This window comes from Carcharhinus amblyrhynchos, chromosome 28 (assembly GCF_965287045.1).
Source record: "Carcharhinus amblyrhynchos chromosome 28, sCarAmb.v2.hapA, whole genome shotgun sequence".
Classification (NCBI taxonomy): Eukaryota; Metazoa; Chordata; class Chondrichthyes; order Carcharhiniformes; family Carcharhinidae; genus Carcharhinus; species Carcharhinus amblyrhynchos.
In genome coordinates, this window is record NC_137351.1 from 146,037 (window position 1) to 167,592 (window position 21,556).

At 46.1% G+C, this 21,556-nt stretch overlaps 1 protein-coding gene across 1 annotated transcript in view; it reads left to right on the forward strand.

Moving 5' to 3' along the window:
- gnb5b (guanine nucleotide binding protein (G protein), beta 5b) overlaps positions 1-21,556 on the forward strand; it is a 116,270-nt gene that overhangs the window by 27,357 nt on the left and 67,357 nt on the right. Inside the window, exons 5-6 of the mRNA XM_080214307.1 lie at positions 17,272-17,313; positions 20,034-20,110. Of these exons, the coding sequence (XP_080070433.1) occupies positions 17,272-17,313; positions 20,034-20,110 (119 nt within the window). The remainder of the gene's footprint in view (positions 1-17,271; positions 17,314-20,033; positions 20,111-21,556) is intronic.

Sequence of the window (21,556 nt, forward strand, 5' to 3'; positions counted from 1 at the left end):
GCAATTCAGTGGATTAGAATTATAATTATAGAATTCCTACAGGGCAGAAGAAGGCCATTCAGCCCATTGAGCCTGCACAGACAACAATCCCACCCTGGCCCTATCCCTGTAACTCCACGTATTTACCCTGCTAATTCTCCTGACACCAAGGGGCAATTTACCATGGTCAATCAACTTAACTTGCACATCTTTGGACTGTTGGAGGAAACCAGAGCACCTGGAGGAAACCCATCCAGAGACGAGGAGAACATGCAAACTCCACACAGTCTCACAAGGCCAGAATCAAACCTGGGTTCCTGGTGCTGTAAGACAACAGTGTTAACCACTGTGCCACCATGTACGAGTAGTAATGACAGATAGAAACATAGAAACTAGAAGCAGGAGTAGGCCATTCGGCCTGTCGAGCCTGCTTTGCCATTCATTATGATCATGGCTATTCATCAAATTCAATACCCTGATCCCAGTAACGTAGGGGTCATTTCACTGGACAAGGAGGCTGGAAGCTAATGCTCTGGGAACCAGGTAACAAATCCCACCATGGCAGTTAGCGGAATTTAAACATTTCATTCATAAATTCTGGAGCTGGAAGTTTGCCTCGATGACTGTAACTGTGAAGCTATCATCAATTGTTATAAAAACCCAACTCATTCATTAATGCCCTTTAAGGAAATCTGTAAAGCCTGACATCTCTTTCAGTTTCATGCCAAACTATTTCACCATCCCCCTTTTTGCCAGCCCTATCTGGTCTCACCTACATCTAACTGCAGATCCACAGTAATGTAGTTACCCTCTGAAACAGCCCAGCAAGCCACCCAGTTGACAGGCAATTAGAGATGGACAACAAATTCCGGTCTTACCTGCGACACCCACAACCCATGGGAGAATAAATTAAAATTAATTTGCATCAATGGCTTGAAATTAATACTAGTTGGTTAAAAATTGCAAACGATGCCAAACTGGAAGGTACATTGGATTGTGAGGAGGTGGTTGCTTGAGCACTGTGAAATGAATTGGGCACTTGGCAGAAAGATTCCAGGTGGAACTTAGCATAAACAAGGGATGCACATAGGAAGAGAGATGGGGAGCATGCATATAATCTGGTGAAATTGTTTACCGTGAAATTGAAAGAGATATTGAGCTTTATAGATTTAACTCCTAAAATCTCCGTAACAGCAACAATATCTCTCTCTCTGTCTCTTTCTCTCTCGGTCTCTCTCTCTCTGCAATGTAGCCAAAACTGTAGAAAATCACTTGGAGGATGTCATGTTCAAACTGCAGAGTTGCCCACTAAAGGAAAGATGTGCACTTCATATCACATCTTTCCCAACTTCAAGATGAAATGTAGTCACTGTTATAATGTAGGAAAATGGCTGCCAATTTGCATAAAGCAATTGGATAATGGTGAAAAAATCGGTTTTGGTGATGATGCTTGAGGACCAATAATTACCCTTGACGCTGAGGACAATTCCTCTGGTCTTCTTCAAAACAGTGCCATGGGATCTTTTACCTACAACTGGCAGCAGACATTGCCTTGGTTTGAAGTTTTAAGTGAAAGATGGCTGCTCTGACAGTGGGCACTCCTTCAGTCTGGATTGTGTGCTCTTGTCTCCGTGGTGGGGCTTGAATCCAAAATATGCTGACTCAGAGTTGAGCGTGCTACTCACTGAGTTGCATCTGTCACTTCACATAAACTTCCAAGGTCAGCAATGGGTGTAAACTCCCTGCAGCCTTTTAGGTAATTTTGTACTTCAGGCAACCATTTTACATTATTGAGAAGGATATATTAAATGTACACTTGATAACCTTTGTAATTGTGCCATAGCTCATATTTGAGGACAGTCATAGAATTACAAGATCCCCATTCAGCCCATTGGTTCTGCACTGACTATCTTTCCCAGATCCTCTTTCCCATTCTATCCTTATAACCGCACACATTTAGAGAGCAAGATTCTCTGGCTTCCCCTCATTTCACATGGCTAATCTACCTAACATGCACATCTTGGGGCAATTTAGCATGGCCAATCCCCCTAACCTACACAACTTGGGACACTAAGGGGTAATTTAGCATGGCCAATCCCTCTAACCTAGATATCTTGGAACACTAAGGGGCAATTTAACTTGACCAACATGGTAGCATGGTGATTAGCACTGCCGCCTCACAGCGCCAGGGATCCACGTTCAATTCCCGGCTTGGGTCACTGTCTATGTGGAGTTTGCACATTCTCCCAGTGTCTGCATGGGTTTTCTCTGGATGCTGCAGTTTCCTCTCAGTCTGAAACATGGGCTGGTTTGTGCATTGACCCGAACAAGTGCCGGAGCGTGGCGACTAGGAGAATTTCATTACTTTGTTAACGTAAGCCGTATTTATGAGTGATAAACTTACCTGGGGCGGCACAGTAGCACAGTGTTTAGCACTGCTGCTTCACAGCTCCAGGGTCCTGGGTTCGATTCCTGGCTCGGGTCAGTGTCTGTGTGGAGTCTGCACATTCTCCTCATGTCTGCGTGGGTTTCTTACAGGTGCTCCGCTTTCCTCCCACAGCCCAAAGATGTGCGGGTTAGGTTGATTGGCCATTCTAAAAAATTGCCCCTTAGTGTCCTGAGATGCATAGGTTAGAGGGATTAGTCGGTAAATATGTAGGGATAAGGGAATGGGACCTGGGTGGGATTGTGTTCAGTGCAGACTTGATGAGCCGAAGGGCCTCTTTCTGCACTGTAGGATTCTATGTCTGTGTTCTATGTGATCGGTGTAGACTCGATGGGCCGAATGGCCTCTTTCTGCACTGTAGGGTTTCTATGATTTCTATGAAACTTACTTACTTAACCTTGTGACACGAAGAGGCAATTTAGTATGACCAATCCACCTATCCTCTTTGAATATGGGAGGAAACCAGAGCACCTGGAAGAAAAATATTGAACCCGGGTCCCTGGAGCTGTGAGGCAGCAATGCTAGCCCATGTACATGGTCCCCATCTACAGTCTTATCCTTTCAAAACCAGCCTGTGCATTGTAACAGCCTGTCTGTTACAGCTGAGTGCATCAACCCATCTGTCTGAAGCCCATATGGTGCTCCAGTTTCCCTTTAAATGGAGTGCCATTCTCAAAGCAACCTATTGTCTCACCCGGCGCTCTTTCTCACCCAGCATCCTCACCACTGCCCCCCCCGCACTCCCCCAGTAAGTAATTAATTTGCAATTAATTTGATGTTGTTCCCGCAAGATTTGGGTTATGTAATTTCTGCTTTTCCAAACGAGAGCGACTGTGACCAGGCTGTGAGCAGAACATTTGTCTCTGACTCAAAATTGGTGAAGGCACGGGAAGAGCAGCTTCACTGATTGTAGTTAGGGGTGACGGCATTCCCTGAGGAAATCTGCTGGGGCTCTGGCTCTGCTGCAGGAGTCAAGAAATTCCATTCACTGTTTTTGCAGCTGTTCCCCTGCCCCAAGAGGGGTGTGACTTGTATCAGGAGAAGCAAACGTGATGCCTCCCTGCAGAACAGGCGGAAGCTCATTTGTTTTATTAATAACACACAGATGAAGTAGCCACTTTCGGAAGAGAGGAGGGTTAAATTCCCATTATCATTTGTGCGCTATGGTTATTTTTCCCGAATCCTGTTTTTTTTTGAAAAAAGTGTAAGCAATTTAAATGGAGGTATTCACTCATTAATCTAGCCCCTCCAACTCCTCCAGTAAGGTTCCATCCAACCATTAGAGTCATTGGTCAGGATTTTACGGCCTCGCTCATCCCGCAACCATAAATTCCCACCCGAGGTCAATGGACCTTTCCATGGTCCGCCTCACCCGCTCCGATTCCCGTGGCTGGTGGGATGGTAAAATTCCAGCCATAGGGTCATAGAATATACAGCGCGGACACAGGCCCTTTGGCCTAATTTCTCCATGCCAATCAGGTTTCCTAAACCGAATTGGTCCCATTTGTCTGCGTTTTGTCTATAACCCTCTAAACCTTTCCCACCCATGTATCTGTCCAAGTGTCTTTTAAATGTTATAATTGTACCCTGGTCTCTCCATGCTGACGCTATAATTAAGAAAGCCCACCAATGCCTCTACTTTCTCAGAAGGCTGAGGAAATTCAGCATGTCCTCCACAACTCTCATCAACTTCTACCAATGCACCAGAGAAAGCATCCTTTCTGGTTGTATCACAACTTGGATGACACAATTGATGACACAAAGGCTATGACAGGTGAGGACCTAAAAACAATCATTATCACGAAAGAGGTAGTGTTGGGCAACTCAAAGGGGTTAAAGGTAGACAAGTCTCCTGGCCCTGATGAAATACATCCCAGGGAATTAAAAGAAATGGCAGGGAAATAGCAAGTGCACTAGTGGTAATTTACCAAAATTTGCCAGATTCTGGAGTGGTTCCCGCAGATTGAAAAACAGCAAATGTGATACCACTAAAAAAAGGAGGTAGACAAAAGGCAGGTAACTATAGGCCAATTAGCTTAACTTCTGTAGTAGGGAAAATGTTTGAATCTATCATCAAGGAAGAAATAGCGAGATATTTGGATAGAAATTGTCCTATCAGGAAGGCACAGCATGAATTTGTGAAGGGAAGGTCATGTTTAACTAATTTATCAGAATTTTTTGAGGACATTGCGAATGTGGTAGACAGTGGGGAACTGATGGATGTGGTGTATCTGGATTTCCAGAAGGCATTCAACAAGGTACTGTATGAAAGGCATTAAATAAAGATGCATGGCACTGAGAGTAAAATATTAGCATGGATAGAGGATTGGTTAACTAGCTGCAAGCAGAGTGGGGGTAAATGGATGTTGTTCTGGTTGGTGATCAGTGATTAGTGGTGTGCCTCAAGGATCAGTGCTGGGACCGCAATTGTTTATAATTTACTTGATGATTTGGAGTTGGGGACCGAGTGTAATGTCCCGAAGTTTGCAGATGATGCTAAGATGAATGGTAGAACAAAGTGTGCAGAGGACACTGAACATCTGCAAAGGATACAGATAGTTTAAGTGAATCTGGCAGATGGAGTACAATGTTGGTCAATGGGAGGTCATCCATTTTGGTAGGAATAACAGCAAAGTGGACTATTATGTAAATGGTGAAACATTGCAGAATGTTGCTGTGCAGAGGGACCTGGGTGTCCTTGTGCAGGAATTGCAAAAAGTTGGTTTGCAGGTCCAGCAGGTAATTAAGAAAGCAAATGGAACTCTGCCCTTCATTGCGAGGGGGATGGAGTTTAAAAACAGCGAGGTTATGTTCCAGCTGTATAAAGTGCTGGTGAGGCCACACCTGGAGTTACTGTGTACAGTTTTCATTCCCTTACGTGAGAAAGAATATACTGGCACTGGAGAGGGTGCAGAGGAGATTCACTAGGTTGATTCCAGAGTTGAGATGGTTAACTTATGAGAAGAGACTGAATAGACTAGGATTATACTCATTGAAATGTAGAAGAATGAGGTGGGATCTTGTAGAAACATATAAGGTTATAAAGGGAATAGGTAAGATAGAAACAGGAAGGTCGTTTCTACTGGCGGGTAAAAGTAGAACTGGGGGGCATGGCCTCAAAATAAGGGGAAGCAGATTTAGGACTGAGTTGAGGAGGAACTTCTTCACCCAAAGGATTGTGAATCTGTGGAATTCCCTGCCCAGTGAAACAGTTGCGGTCATCTCATTGAATGTTTTTAAGGTAAAGACAGATTTTTGAACAGTAAAGGAATAAAGGCTGATGGTGAATGGGCAGGTAAGTAGAGCTGAATCCTTGAAAATTTCAGCCATGATCTTATTGAATAGCGGGGTAGCTCGAGGGGCCAGATGCCTACTCCTGCTGCTAGTTCTTATGTTCTTAAAGGCGCAGAACATCTACCACATTCATTTGTATCAGGCATTTTAACCAGGTCTGCTTAAAGGAAGCACTCCAGAGAAGGCCTAGGATATTCTGGGGGAGAAATCTCGTTAGACCGGTAGGGATCCCAACACCTGGCATTTTGTCCCCCAACCCATACCAATCAGGGGGTGAGCTCTGTATGATGGAGGGAGGGTAGGGGGAGGGAGGCAGTTGATAGCCTGCTCTCCAGAACCCAGCAACCAGCAGCAGGGCACCTATTTGGTCCCCACACCTTACTAGCTGCATTCAGATGAGGGTAAGTCCAATTGCCAGCCTTGTGCCAATCCCATGGAATCATAAAATGACGTAGCACAGAAGGAGGCCAATCAGCCAATTATATCTGGTCTGTGAAAGAATTGTGTGTGTGTGTTTGCATGCGCACTCGCATGCGATAGTATCAGATATATAGAGAATGTGCGGTATATAGCTATGGAGCGTTATACTGAATGAGCAACCTAGAGCCAACGGGTTATGCTGATGTGACTGCTTGAGAACACTTCTGCAGGAGTCAAATGGTTAAAGAGTGATACAATAGCAGCTTAAGCACTCCTCTCTGGTCTTTGTTACAGTTTATTGATCTCCTTGGATTGGTTGCTGGATAAGTTCTGCAAACGCATTGTTTCCATAAATATTTGTGAATTTTAGTACCCAGTAGAAGTGTCATGTTTCAGCTGGGAGCAAACCCTTTGCTCGACAAAAGGCAAACATAAAACATTCCTGTGTCGGGGGCTACTTGTAACATTTTAACAGCTCACCTGCGGTAGTCTCAGCCCTGACTCTATCCTCGAGCCACAGATGGACACTAGTTTCCCACTTGTTTGGTGAGTTGTGCCTGGTAGCGCAAGTACATCTTGTGACGATTCCAGGCCAGGTCTTGACTTGGGTTAAAATGCAGAATCTCCCAAGCTTAAGAAATCCCCAACCCCTGTGCAAATGGTCTGGCAGAAGCTGTAAGCTTCTCAGCTGGACTGATCGCAACATCATAACATCACCAGCTGTAATTTAGCACTTCTCCACCTCTGCACAAGTTACACACTGCAATCGGTAAGTACAGGCACATCCTCCACGATTATCCTCAACACTGGTGTCCCGCAAGGCTGTTTCCAGCCCCTTACTATATTCCTAATACACTTATGGCTTTGTGGCCAAATTCCCCTCCAATTCCATTTTCACGTTTGCTAATGACACCACCGTGGTACATCGCATCTCAAACAATAACGTGACAGCGTACAGGAAAGCGATAGAGAATCTGGTGAAATGGTGCAATAACATTAATCTCTCCCTCAATATCAGTAAAACAAAGGAGATTGTCATCAACTTCAGGAAACATAGTGGAGGCCATACCCTACATCCAGTCCATCCACATTCTAGGAAACTCTCGTATTGCTAACCCTTACTTGTACACTTGCGCAGGGATGGGGAAGTGTAATGGGTGGCATGGTGGTGCAGTGGTTAGCATTGCTGCACCAGGGAACTGGGTTCGATGACTGTCTGTGTGGAGTTTACATGTTCTCCCCATGTCTGTGTGAGTTTGCTCCGGATGCTCCAGTTGCCACTGCAGACCAATGATGTGAGGGTTAGGTTGATTGGCCATGTTAAATTGTCCCTTGGTGTCCAAAGATGTGCAGGTTAGGGGGATTAGCGAAGGTTGGTTACAGGGATAGGACAGAGGGGAGGGAATGTGTTGGTTGCTGTTTTGGAGAGTCAGTGCAGATTTGCTGGGCCAGATGGCCTATCTGCATTATGGGCCTTCTATAGTTCCGTGGTACACTTGCACAGCAGTAGGGACGCATTAGATTGTAGCTGGTGGTGTACTGACAGTCCAGTCAGTCCAGCTGAGAGTTGCTGTCTAGGAAAATCTGCCGATAATTAACTATTTTCTGCTGAAAATTGGAAATGGTTGAAGCTGGCAGCCATTGCTGTGATTGGACCCAGCACTGCAGGGATCAGTGGCGGGAAACATGAAGAAGATTATTTTCTAGCCCTTGCTCATGACTACAAGCTCTGCTTGGCTAGATTGACTGTTGGGAATGGAAACCTGTGGATCCCACTGGAATTTGAGGACAGCCTCATCCCCTTTCTAGAACAGGACTGGCACTGCCTGCCTACCGCACCTTCCACACTGGCAAATGTTCAGCTGGTATTTCCTTTTAGAGCAGGACCCTCCAAAAGCCGTCCCTTGACCCCGTGAATTTTGCCAATGCTTGTGGAGTTTGCTTCTGCTTTAGTTGTTTAGGTATTGCGAGCTATTCCACCTACAGCACAAGTTAAACCAGGAGTCAGCAGCTGAGGAAGTAATCCTGATTGTGGAAACTTTTACATGGAATTAATCTGAAGATGGATCTTGAAGACTCCAAGTGATGGGACTGTGTCTATTCCCTCTGGCAGCTTGTTCCATTGTGGGATTGTCTTTGGGAAGAAAGCTTGTTGAAACATTGTTTGCGTGAATGACTACCTTGTGCTTTGTTATTACCAGAGGCACCAGATACCAATCCATTCCATTCTTTACAGAACATGGTCGATCTATTTCTTTCCCTCCTTTCTTGTAGTGATTCTCATTCCAAATCTTTGGGATAACATTGGTACAAGCTGGGGCAGTTCTGTTCTCCCTTTGTTGGTGTTCTTAGTCCTGAACTCTACTGAGCCACCTTTCATGTAAAAGTCCATGGAGGCAATTTCCTGTGGCCAGCGTGCTCCAGTTGCCAGGTGCTAATGTGAGGAATAAGAAGCAAAAGGCCCATAAAAGCCTGTCCCATTGATTCTTGACCTGTATTTCCTGAGGCATTTGGAGATAGGAGGCATTAGCCCCAAGCATGTGAATATGTTGGAGTCATAGAGATATACAGCCCTCCACGCTGACCAGGTTTCCTAAACTGGACTACTCCTATTTGCCTGTCTTTGCCCCATATCTGTCTAAACTTTCCCATCCATGTACCTGTCCAAATGTCTTTAAATGTTGTAATTGCACCTGCCTCTACCACCTCCTCTGGCAGCTCATTCCATATCTGCACCACCGTCTGTGTGAAATTTACCCCTCAAGTCACTTTTAAGTCTTTACCCTCTGACCTTTAACCTATGCCCTTTAGTTATGTAGAGGATGAGGGACTGATGTCACCCACATCCGGTACCAGACAAACCACCCATAGAAGCTGGACATTGGAGGTAGTGGGGCTGTGAGATCAGTAGCCAGTCATTTTGTCTGAACCCAGTAGGTTTTTGAAATGTTTCAGGGTGGAGATCTTCCCCTGGCTGTTGTTTCTCACCTCACACTCAAAAAACACTACTCTGATCCTGTCTGTGCTGACACACAAAGATGGCCACTTGTGTCCAATACCTGAGTGCTATCAGCTAGAGGGAGCCAAACGGGCCCAGCTCAAACCTTCCGGTGTGGAAGGAAGAAACTTGGAAAGAAATGAAAAGTTTCTCATGGTACTGCCCGTTAAAGGATAATCGGTAAGGTTGCTGCACCAGGATAATTTTCCAAATGTCTGCTGTGGGACCTCATTCACAAGGGTGGAGGATAATGGTGATGAAAGGGGGAGGAGGTGTGGGAGGAGGGGTCTGCCCCCTCCCATCTTCAGCTGCAGAGCCCGCCACATCCTCTCCTTTCAGGAAGGCCCATCAAATTGTGTCAGTCAGGCACTTAACCAGTTGAGAGCCCTACAGTGGAAATCAAGAATCCTGGGGTAGAAATCCTGCCATGCGCCAGAGCTCTCAGCCAATTGGAGACAGGGCCTGGCTCTCAGCAGACCCCTCCCTCTTCCTAATGCTGGATCCCTAATTCAGAGGCCGTGAGCCTTTGGACAAGGGACTTCTGCCCTTTGTCATTAATTGCCCACTTAAGGACCTCAGTTGGCACCAAGGCAAGATGGCCATCCATGAGCATCCCTGCCCTGGATTTAACTGTGGCAGGGATGGGAAAGCAGTGGGTTCCCCCAACCTCCATCCTCCAAACTGATTAAATGCGGCCCTATCACCAACTCACCTCATGGGAGGACATTAAATTCCACCTAGGAAAAGGCAAATCTTGCTCGTGGCCACCAGAACATGTTATTCACAATGGAAGCCTATGGTGAGAATGCCCTGGAATTCTCCTAATAATTTGATTTGATTTATTATTGTCACCTGTATTGGGGTCCAGAGAAAAGAATTGTTTCTTGCGTGCAATACAGACAAAGCATACTATAAGAGTACATGGGAGAAAAGGAAAGGAGAGAGTGCAGAATGTAGGGTTATAGTCATGGCTAGGGTGTAGAAAAAGATCAGCTTAATATGAGATACGTCCATTCAAAAGTCTTGATGGCAGCAGGAAGAAGCTGTCCTTAAGTGGGTTGGTACGTGACCTCTTTTGTATCTGTTGTATAAGGTTGCCAACTCTGGTTAGCAGGATTTCCGGAGGTCGCATCATGGGATCGCTCTCCACCAATAATCTCTCCCTTGCTCACCTGCAATTGGTCAGCTGACATGTCAATCCTCGTGCCACACCTCCTCCCCATGCCAATCAGAAAGTGAGCAGCATCTATCCCTCCCGATTTGGATGGTTCTTGATTGTCAACCACAGCCTTGTTTCCCAGGTCTGATGTTTCTATAACTAATTAAATGGAAGCACTGCCGCGTTGCCAGAAATCTGTGACTATTAATTAATGTCACAGGAAGTGTAAAGCGAGTGATTTAAGATGAGAATTGCTGTGCAACTGTAACCAAGCAATAATCCACAGTATTACCATTGTGCAATGTGAACATAGAACTATATTGAGTTCCCACTGTGTGACTGGAGAAGATACAATTATATTGAATCAGTAACGGCTTCTGGGTCTAGTGTCAGCTAATTTTAGAGTGTTTGAAGGGTGAAGTGGTGCTTGTGATGATGATGTGTGTTTTGCAGCGTGTGTGGCAGGGTACAGGATGCAGATTCACATCTTTCTGGCACTGTGTGGCTCTGCGATGGTGCAGAGGGATTGCAGGGAGGTGACTTGCTCCAGCTTGTACCTCGTGCTTGAGAAGAGGCAGAATCCCAAGGGTGGTGATTGCGTGCCATGCTGTAGACTCAGGGGCTCTGTTCATTAAAAGTGGCAATGCTGCATCCTGTTACATACGATGCTGATGACTTTTTAAAAATTCTTTCATGGGATATGGGCATCGTTGACAAGACCCATCCTTACTTGCCCGTGGACTAAGTTTAGTTTTAAGTTTATTTATTATTGTTACAAGTAGGTTTAACACTGCAATGACATTACTGTGAAAATCCCCTCATCACCACTCTCCAGTGCCTGTTTGGGTACACTGAAGGAGAATTTATCATGGTTAACGCACCTAACCAGCACATCTTTCAGACTGTGGAAGGAAACCAGAGCACCCGAAGGAAACCAGAGCACCCGGAGGAAACCCATGCAGACACGGGGAGAACGTACAGACTCCACAAAGACAGTGACTCAAGCTGGGAATTGAACCCGGACCTCTGGCAACATGGCACTGTGCCATCTGCTAAAATGCATGAAGATGATAGTGCAGTCCATGAGTCAAGGGATTGACTCATGGACCACAATGCGATTGGGTCGAGAGTTCTGGGATTTTGACCTGGCACAGGAAAGTCAACAATATGAGTATGAGCAGGCCTCAGGGTCAATGAAGCCTACTCCACGGTGCAATACGATCGCAGCTGATCGCCAGCCTCAACTGCACTTTCCCACCCTCTCCCCAATCCTCTAGATTCCCTGAGAGATTAAAAGACAAGGTTTGCAGCGGTTTAGGAATACGCCTATCACCGTTACCTCAGAGTAATTAAAGATGGGTAAAGAATGCCATGTGTGCCAGCAATGCCTACATTCAGAGAATGGAAAGAAAACACAGGAGTGCTGTGTTGTATCTGTAAGCTAGAATCCTGTAAGAAGTCTCACAACATCACATTAAAGTCCAACAGGTTTATTTGGTAGTTTTTGGGGTTTACCCCTTCGTCAGGTGATTGGGACTTCTGATCACAAACAGGGCATGTAAAGACACACACAGTTTCCAGAATACTGATTAGAATGCGAGTCTTTACAGCTAATCAAGTCTTAAAGGTGCAGACAATGTGCGTGGAGATAGCATTAAGCATAGATTAAAGAGATGTGTATTGTCTCCAGACAGGATGTGAAGTGAGATGTTGCAAGTTCAGGCAAGTCATGGGGGTTACAGATAGTGTGACATGAACCCAAGATCCCGGTTGAGGCCGTCCTCGTGTGTGGAACTTGGCTATCAGTCTCTGCTCAGCAACTCTGCGCTTTCATGTGTTGTGAAGGCCGCCTTGGAGAATGTTTACCAGAAGATCAGAGGCCGAATGCCCGTGACCGCTGAAGTGTTCACCAACAGGAAGGGAACAGTCTTGCCTGGTGATTGTTGAGCGATGTTCATTCTTCCGTTGTCGTAGTGTCTGCATGGTCTCCGCAATGTACCATGCTTCGGGACATCCTTTCCTGCAACGTATCAGGTAGACAACGTTGGCCGAGTTGCAAGAGTATGTACAGTGTACCTGGTGGAAGGTGTTCTCACATGAAATGATGGCATCCGTGTCGATGATCAGGCACGTCTTGCAGAGGTTGCTGTGGCAGGGTTGAGTGGTGTTGTGGTCCTGTTCTCCTGAAGGCTGGGAAGTTTGCTGCGGACAATGGGTCTGTTTGAGGTTGTGCAGTTGTCTGAAGGCAAGAAGTGGGGGTGTGGGGATGGCCTTGGCAAAATGTTCGTCTTCATCAATGGCATGTTGAAGGCGCCAGAGAAGATGTTGTAGCTTCTCCACTCCAGGGAAGTACTGGATAACGAAGGGTACTCTATCCGCCGTGTCCCATGTTTGTCTTCTGAGGCAATTGGTGCAATTTTTCGCTGTGGTGCGTCGGAACTGTCGATCAATGAGTCGAGCACCATATCCTGTTCTTACGAGGGCATCTTTCAGCATCTGGACGTGTCTGTTGCGATCTTCCTCATCTGAGCAGGTCCTGTGTATACAGAGGGCTTGTCCGTAGGGGATGGCTTCTTTAACATTTTTAGGGTGGAAGCTGGAGAAGTGAAACATCGTGAGGTTACCTGTGGGCCTGCGGTACAGTGAGGCGCTGAGGTGACCATTCTTAATAGAGATGCGTGTGTCCAAGAATGCAACCAATTCCGGAGAATAGTCCATGGTGAGTCTGATGGTGGGATGGAACTTGTTGATGTCATCATATAGTTTCAGTGATTGTTCACCATGAGTCTAAAGGAAGAAAAATGTCATTGATGTATCTAGTGTATAGCATTGGTTGAAGGTCCTGTGCAGTAAGAAGTCTTATTTGAGCCTGCGCATGAAGATGTTGTGAAATTGAGGTGCAAATTTGATCTCCATGGCTGTTCTGTGTGTCTGGATGAAGAACTGGTTGTTGAAGGTGAAGACATTGTGGTCCAGGATGAAGCGGATGAATTGTAAAATTGCATCTGGAGACTGGCAGTTTGTCGACGTTGAGTAACTGAGGCAGTTGCAGCAATGCCGTTGTCATGGGGGATGCTGGTGTAGAGCACTGAGACATCCATTGTAACAAGGAGTGCCTCTGGTTCAACTGCTCCGTGTGTGCTGAGTTTCTGTAGGAAGTCTGTAGTGTCGCGATAAAAGCTGGGGGTTCTTTGTACGATAGGTTTCAGGATGCCCTCGACGTAGCCGGAGAGGTTCTCGCACAGGGTCCCATTGCCCAATACGATGGGATGGCCGGGTGTGTTTGCCTTGTATATCTTTGGGAGGCAGTAAAGATCTCCAACGCGGGGAGTATGTGGAATGAAAGCACAGAGGGCACTCTGAAGGTCCAGATCAAAGGCCTTGATCAGAGTGTTGAGTTGACAGGTGTGTTCTTTGGTCAGATCTGCAGGTAACTGTCTGTAGTGTTCCTCGTTGTTCAGTTGTCAGTGCACTTCTTTAAAGTAATCTGTTCTGTTCAGTATGACGATGGCCCCTCCTTTATCTGCTGGTTTGATGACAATGTTGCAGTTGGTCTTGAGAGCGTGGATGGCGTTGTGTTGTGTTTGGATGATGTTCGGGGCTGTCTTGTGAGTGCAGTTGATGAATCTGGTGTTGACGCACCTCCTGATGGCTTGGGCATACAAGTCAAGTCAAGGGCAGCAGAGGAGTCCAATTGTAAACGTTCTCCAAGGCAGCCTTCAAGACATATGACACCGCAGAGTCACAGAGCAGAGACTGATAGCCAAGTTCTGCACACATGAGGATGGCTGCAACCAGGATCTTGGGTTCATGTCACACCTGTAACCCCCATGACTTGCCTGGGTTTGCAACATTTCACTTACTGTCCTGTCTGGAGACGGTACACATCTCTTTAACCTATGCTTAATGCTATCTCCACTCACATTGTCTGCACCTTTAAGACCTGGCTAGCTGTAAAGACTCACATTCTAATCAGTATTCTGTAAACTGTGTGTGCCTTTATATGCCCTGTTTATGATCAAAACTCCCACTCACCTGACGAAGGGGCAAACTGCAAAAGCTAGTGGTGTTTACTACCAAATTAATCTGTTGGACCTTAACCTGGTGTTGTGAGATTTCTTACTGTGTTTACCCCAGTCCAACGCCAGCATCTCCACAGCTCAAATCCTGACCAGTGGTTAGAGGGAAGATGCTGTTCTTGAGTCGGTTGGTACGTGACCTCAGACTTTTGTACTTTTTTTCTGACGGAAGAAGGTGGAAGAGAGAATATTGGGAGGCGTGGGGTCCTTGAGTATGCTGGCTGTTTTTCTGAAGCAGCAGGAAATGTAGACAGAGTCAATGGATGGGAGGCTGGTTTGCGTGATGGGAGAATCCCGGTGTGAGGGGAGTGGAGTCTGGAGCAGTGAGAGGCCAGTGTTGTCCTTGGGGAGCTGAGAGGCTTTGTCTCCTCTCCCAGTGTCACAAAAACAAATTCTCTCTAAACTTTGTGGGCCCTGCATCCAGAGAACTTTTGCATCCGACTTTCAAACAAGGTAGGGCAATGATTTGCCAATACAGGCAGCCTTGGCCTTAGGAGTGATCAGGCAGGCTCCTGCTCATTGACATGCCTGCCTGAATATGAGGTCCCCTCTCCCTTCTGCCATTTTCACAGGCAGCTGAGGGGGTGGGGATGTAGCCATAGTTCAGGTGGGTAGTTGTGGGTTCAGAAGGGCATTCAGAGGAGGTGGTGGGGAGGGTAATTGGAATGGTAGGAAGGTAATCAGTGGGTGGGGGGCAGGGAGGGTAGTCAGGGATGCTGGGCAGGATAATTAGGGTGGGAGGCAGCAGTCAGGAAGGGTCCAGTGCAGGGTAATATCATTATCCAGGAGTGAGGTTTTAATTTGGGTAACTATTCTAAGAAAGTCAGAATCATCTGAAATCTGATTAAAACTGGAGAATCGCATGGTTTCCGGTGGGGGGCAGGGTCTTTGGTGCATCTTCTGGGGTATCTCTGTGTACAATGCCATACCGGAGGTCAGCAGTTTCTGGGCCAGAATATACCAAGGGTTCTTAATGACCCTGGAATGGCCACCACGAGAATGTGAACGAGTTGAATTTCTTACAAACGCACAGCAGTATTTTCTGGTAGTATACTCAAAATCAGAGAAGAATCATAGAAAACAGTGCAGAAGGAGATCATTCGACTTATCATGTCTGTGCCGACAACAATCCCACCCAAGCCCTATCCCTGTAAACCCACAAATTTACTCTGCTAATTCCCCTGACACTAAGGGACAATTTAGCATGGCCAATCCACCTAACCACACATCTTTGGAGCGTGGGAGGAAACCGGAGAATCTGTAGTAAACCCACGCAGACATGGGGAGGACGTGCAAACTCCACACAGACAGAGACCCGAGGCCAGAATTGAACCCAGATCCCTTGCGCTGTGAGGCAGCAGTGCCAACCATTGTGCCACCATGTCGCCCTTGGGCTATGAGTTATTTTGTTAAATGGGAAAAGCCACCTTTTAAGCAAAACATCCGTTAGAAATGTTTGTGCCGTGACAGTGTGTGGTCTGTTCTCAATTAATCCTCTCTTGTGCAGGGGAACAGGTTGATACTTTCCTTCATTATTTCACCTGCGCCCCCGTGCGTGGGATCCATATCCAGTGACAGATTCATGACACATTGTTTACAGCCCTACTATCCAAAATCCTGGATAAGATCCCACTTGGATTTATTTAGACAGATAAGCTACAGTGAAGCCTGCATTGCAGCAGAAGTAGGTCATTGGTAATAACAGCAGTGCGGTGGGAGTCTCTCACAGCCCCTAGCTGCACTCCAGTGGGAACAGTAAGGACAGCATCCCATAGAATGTTCCTCTCACCGCCCCTCCCCCGTAGCCAGAAAAGGTTACATAGAACATAGAACACTACAGCACGAACAGGCCCTTCGGCCCACAAGTTGCACCGATCATATCCATACCTACCAGGCCTATCTGTAACTCTCATTCCCATTAAATCCCATGTACTCATCCAGAAGTCTCTTAAAAGACCCCAGCGAGTTCGCCTCCACCACCGACAGCAGCTGATTCCACTCACTCACCACCCTCTGAGTGAAAAACTTACCCCTAACATCTCCTCTGTACCTGCTCCCCAGCACCTTAAACCTGTGTCCTCTCGTAGTGACTATTTCAGCCCTGGGAAATAGCCTCTGAGAATCCACCCTATCTATACCTCTCAACATCTTATAAACCTCTATCAGGTCACCTCTCAATCTTTGTCTCTCCAGGGAGAAGAGTCCCAGCTCCCTCAACCTATCACTATGCACAGTGTTACTATGTTGCTCTGCACAGCTTTGCAATCCTTTCTGTCTGTTGGAGGAGTATTCTGAGCGATACATTTTTTGAAAATGTAAGAGGTGTAGTAAGTCTTCAGAGGCCTCACCACCACAATCCCTGCGTTTACAAACTTGAACACCAGTATACAGAGTGCTAGCAATCAGCAGTCTATTTCCATGAGTGTCAGAGAAACTGACACACCCAGTTAAATGCAAGGTAAAGACTCCCTGCTTGGCCCATCAATTAGATCCTTAATTAGGGAGCTCATACTCCCAGTAGGCCAACCTCAATGGCCCAATTGAAGCCATTACAGGAAGCAACTCATGTTTTGAGCTCTATCCATTCGAAATTTTGCGCAAAATTGCCTTTTGCCATGTGACTGGGCAATTTACCAGCGATGCTCAGAAGTTTGGCTTTGTTGAATGGGCATGTCTCTGTGTCTGAGTGTGAGGATGGTAGGACTCAGTCCTGACACGTATACAAATGTTCGGGAGGAAAAAATAACCAAAGCAACACTCGCACCTGCAGAGACAGGAAGTTTCAGTGTTCGCACTGTGCTACCATTGAATAGAATTGCATTCCCTTATCAACAGTACTTTGAGTGAATAGGATGAGAGACTATGCCTGTGCTGACTGATCTTTCCTTTGTTTCAGGATGGAAAGGTTATTGTGTGGGATGCTTTCACCACCAACAAGGTAAGTTTCAAATCACATTTAATATATTGACTCCATAATCTTCCAATTGTACGACGTTACCAAGTAAGATATCAAGTCAGCAGACTCTGATAATGTCCTGATTTTAACTCGATCACTGCATCCAAATGGTTTGGCTGATCTTCATTGGAATGATCACAGGGTTTGTCGCTGCTGGTTCAGTATCAGGAGAAAATGGGTGGGAGCACAGCACATATACACTGGCATATATACCCCATGCACACATTATGCACACACACATGCAGTGCGCGCAAACACACACACACCACGCTCACACATGCTTTACACACATGCCTCATACATACACACACTGCTAGACAGACACACTGCCACACACAAAAAACATGCCTCACACACACATACATGAACATATACACACACATGCCTTATACAAGGACTGGAGGGTCTTAATGACATTACTGTTACTAGAGAGGTGGTGCGCGACAGACTGGAGGGGCTGATTGTGGACAAGTCCCCAGGACCGGATGGAATGCATCCGAGGGTTCTGAAAGAAATGGCGGAGGTGATAGTGGATGCCTTGGTGGTTATTTTCCAGACGTCGCTGGATTCCGGGGAAGTGCCGGAGGATTGGAAAACGGCTAATGTTACGCCGTTGTTTAAGAAGGGTGCCAGGCAAAAGGCGGGGAATTACAGGCCGGTTAGTTTAACGTCTGTGGTAGGTAAAATGTTAGAATCCGTCATTAAGGAGGAAATTGCGAGGCATCTTGAAGGGAATTGCTTGATAGGGCAGACGCAACATGGTTTCATTAAAGGGAAGTCGTGTCTGACAAATTTACTGGAGTTCTATGAGGATGTGTCTAGGGCGGTGGATAGAGGAGAGCCGGTGGATGTGGTCTTTCTGGATTTTCAGAAGGCGTTTGATAAGGTACCTCACAAGAGGTTACTGCAGAAGGTCAGAGGACATGGAGTTGGGGGTAGGGTGTTAGCGTGGATAGAGGATTGGTTGTCAAATAGGAGGCAGAGAGTGGGGGTCAATGGGTGCTATTCGGATTGGCGGTTGGTGACTAGTGGGGTGCCCCAGGGGTCGGTGCTGGGGCCTCAGCTATTTACCATTTATATAGATGATCTGGAGGAGGGAACCGAGTGTAGGGTGTCGAAATTTGCTGATGACACCAAGATTGGGGGAAAGGCAAATTGTGCGGAGGGTGTGGAGAGTCTGCAGAAGGATCTAGATAGGCTGGGCGAATGGGCCAGGAAATGGCAAATGGAATTTAATGTTGGCAAGTGTGAGGTGGTCCACTTTGGTAGGAAGAATGGTAGGAAGGACTATTACTTACGGGGCGAAAAACTGCAGCAGGCGACGGTGCAGAGGGACCTCGGGGTCCTTGTGCATGAGTCGCAAAAACCCAGCCTGCAGGTGCAGCAGGTGGTCAGGAAGGCGAATGGGATGCTGGCCTTCATAGCGAGGGGGATTGAATATAAAAGTAGGGAGGTCTTGCTGCAGCTGTATAGGGCATTGGTGAGGCCGCAGCTGGAGTACTGTGTGCAGTTTTGGGCGCCGCACCTGCGCAAGGATATTTTGGCCTTGGAGGGAGTGCAGAGGAGGTTTACTAGGCTGATACCGGAGTTGAGGGGGTTGAGCTATGAGGAGAGGCTGAATAAACTAGGCTTGTACTCGTTAGAGTTTAGAAGAATGAGGGGAGATCTCATTGAGACGTATAAGATGATGAATGGGATGGATAGGATAGAGGTGGAAAGACTCTTCCCGCTCAAAAAAGACAGTAGGACTAGGGGGCACAGCCTCAAGATAAAGGGGGGGCGGTTCAGAACGGAGTTGAGGAGGAACTTCTTCACTCAAAGGGTGGTGAATCTCTGGAATTCTCTGCCCGTTGAAGTGGTGGAGGCTGCCTCGCTAAATATTTTTAAGAAGCGGGTTGATGGGTTTTTGATAAGAGAGGGGATTAAGGGTTATGGGGAGAGGGCGGGAAAGTGGAACTGAGCCACGACAGATCAGCCATGATCTTATTGAATGGCGGGGCAGGCTCGAAGGGCCAGATGGCCTACTCCTGCTCCTATTTCTTATGTTCTTATGTTCTTATGTTCTTACATCACATACATGCACTCACACACACACACCTCACATACACACATGACTCACACACACATGCCTTACACATAAACAAACACATCACACACATGCACTCACACACACATGCCTTACACACACATGCCTCAAACACACACACTTCACACACACGTCTTACACACAGACACACACACACTGCCCAAACACATGTGCTTGCTCACATTACAGATGTCTGCTCCCTCACAATTAGAAGCACATTGCCCTCACTCACACACCTCACATCCACAGAGTAATGCATTATTTTGGGTACATTTTGAAAGATGTACAGCTGGATTCCAGGGCACTTTGGGCTTAGCACTTGCCTGCACAGCCCTGCTGTTTCACAAAGTTACTGTGTTCACACTGGACGGCAAGCTCAGGAGACTGGAGAATAAATCACTCTGTCATTGCATTGACTGCAGGTTATTCTTTAATAATCTTCTCCTTGCAATGCTTCAGTGCTTGGCATCAGTGGAAGTTTGAGGTGAATCGGAAATCCTGAACACACAGCACATAACAAGATTCTTTCTTTAACTTGTGGATTTCAAGATTTGAGGTTCGTTTTGACTGATCCTAATTTGTGTTGCTTGGTTGACTGGTATCTGTGCATTTGTAGGAACATGCAGTGACCATGCCCTGCACATGGGTGATGGCATGTGCTTATGCCCCATCAGGCTGCGCTATCGCATGTGGGTGAGTACACTTACATTAATTGTTACCCATCATATCTTATTTACATTTTATTAATTCAATAGACAGCTAACACACATCTCAGTTTTCTGACAGCACTTCCAGTTAAAGATCTTCCAGGAAAGCAACTAATACGTCTTCCATCCTCCCTTTTTAAAAAATTTTTTTACTCCATCCTTGAAGTTACAAAGCTAGTGATCAGAATGGACTGAGCAGACTCAAAACCATTCCTTGCTTGCTCAAAAATCAAACTCAAATTCCAAATGAATTCAATTCATGATCTCCACAAGAGAGACAAACAAGATCCAAACTGACATGAAAAGACATCGCACCCCATCTTGGGCTTGATCTGACTCTTGATCTTAGCCAAAAGGCCCTTCCTTTTTGCTCAGTCAATTCCATTGATAAGATCAACGACCTAAAGAAGAGATTTGTCCCTCTTGGTGTTTATGTTCAGCCAATGGTGCTGCAACTATTTGTCCTTCACTGAATTGATTGATTTGATTTGATTTCTTATTGTCACATGTATTAGTGTACAGCAGAGGAGATGTCAGAGAAACTTGGTTTGTTCTCACTGGAGCGATGGAGATTGAGGGGAGACCTGATAGAAGTCTACAAGATTATGAGGGGCACGGACAGAGTGGATAGTCAGAAGCTTTTTCCCAAGGCGGAAGAGTCAATTACTCGGGGACACAGGTTTAAGGTGCGAGGGGCAAGATTTAAAGGAGATGTACAAGGCAGATTTTTTACATAGAGGGTGATGGGTGCCTGGAACTCGCAGCCGGGAGAGGTAGTAGAAGCAGAGATGATAATGACTTTTAGGGGGTGTATTGACAAATACAGCGCGGCCCTGTTATAACGAGAAGGTTGGGATCCATAAAACATTATCGTGATAAAAGCGGGGTCACACTAAATTGGGGTTCAAGAAAATCAGTGTTCAAACTGATTTTCCACACATTCTTTGTGAAAACTAAATGTTCCCAATTATAATTGACATAGAAAAAGACATGCATAACATCTGCCTAGAACCTTACCTCCTGTATAAAACTGGTGAATTAAAGATAATCTTTTGATACTAGTTGAGAAGTTTGCCTTATTACATGGTGTCCCAAGCAGCCAAACTGGGGAGGAAAAGGGGAAGCATTATGTCATAGTCTTGTATCCTTCTTGATTTTCCATGTTCACCCAAATATTATATCTGCCGCACTTCACTACCCCGACCACTCCAGGTGTGTGTTTATCACAAGCAGTAATGCTAGCCTTTAGGAATGAAACCTCATTCTATGTTCAGATTCTCAGCATCATTTAGGTAGTTGCTGGATTAGGTATGACATACAACCATACGCCGAGTAAAGCAATTCTCCTCTTGGCTCCGACTATATATCTTGGTAACAGCCTCAGAAGAACACCCACCATTGGGCACTTCCACTCCCCACATTAGCATTTTTG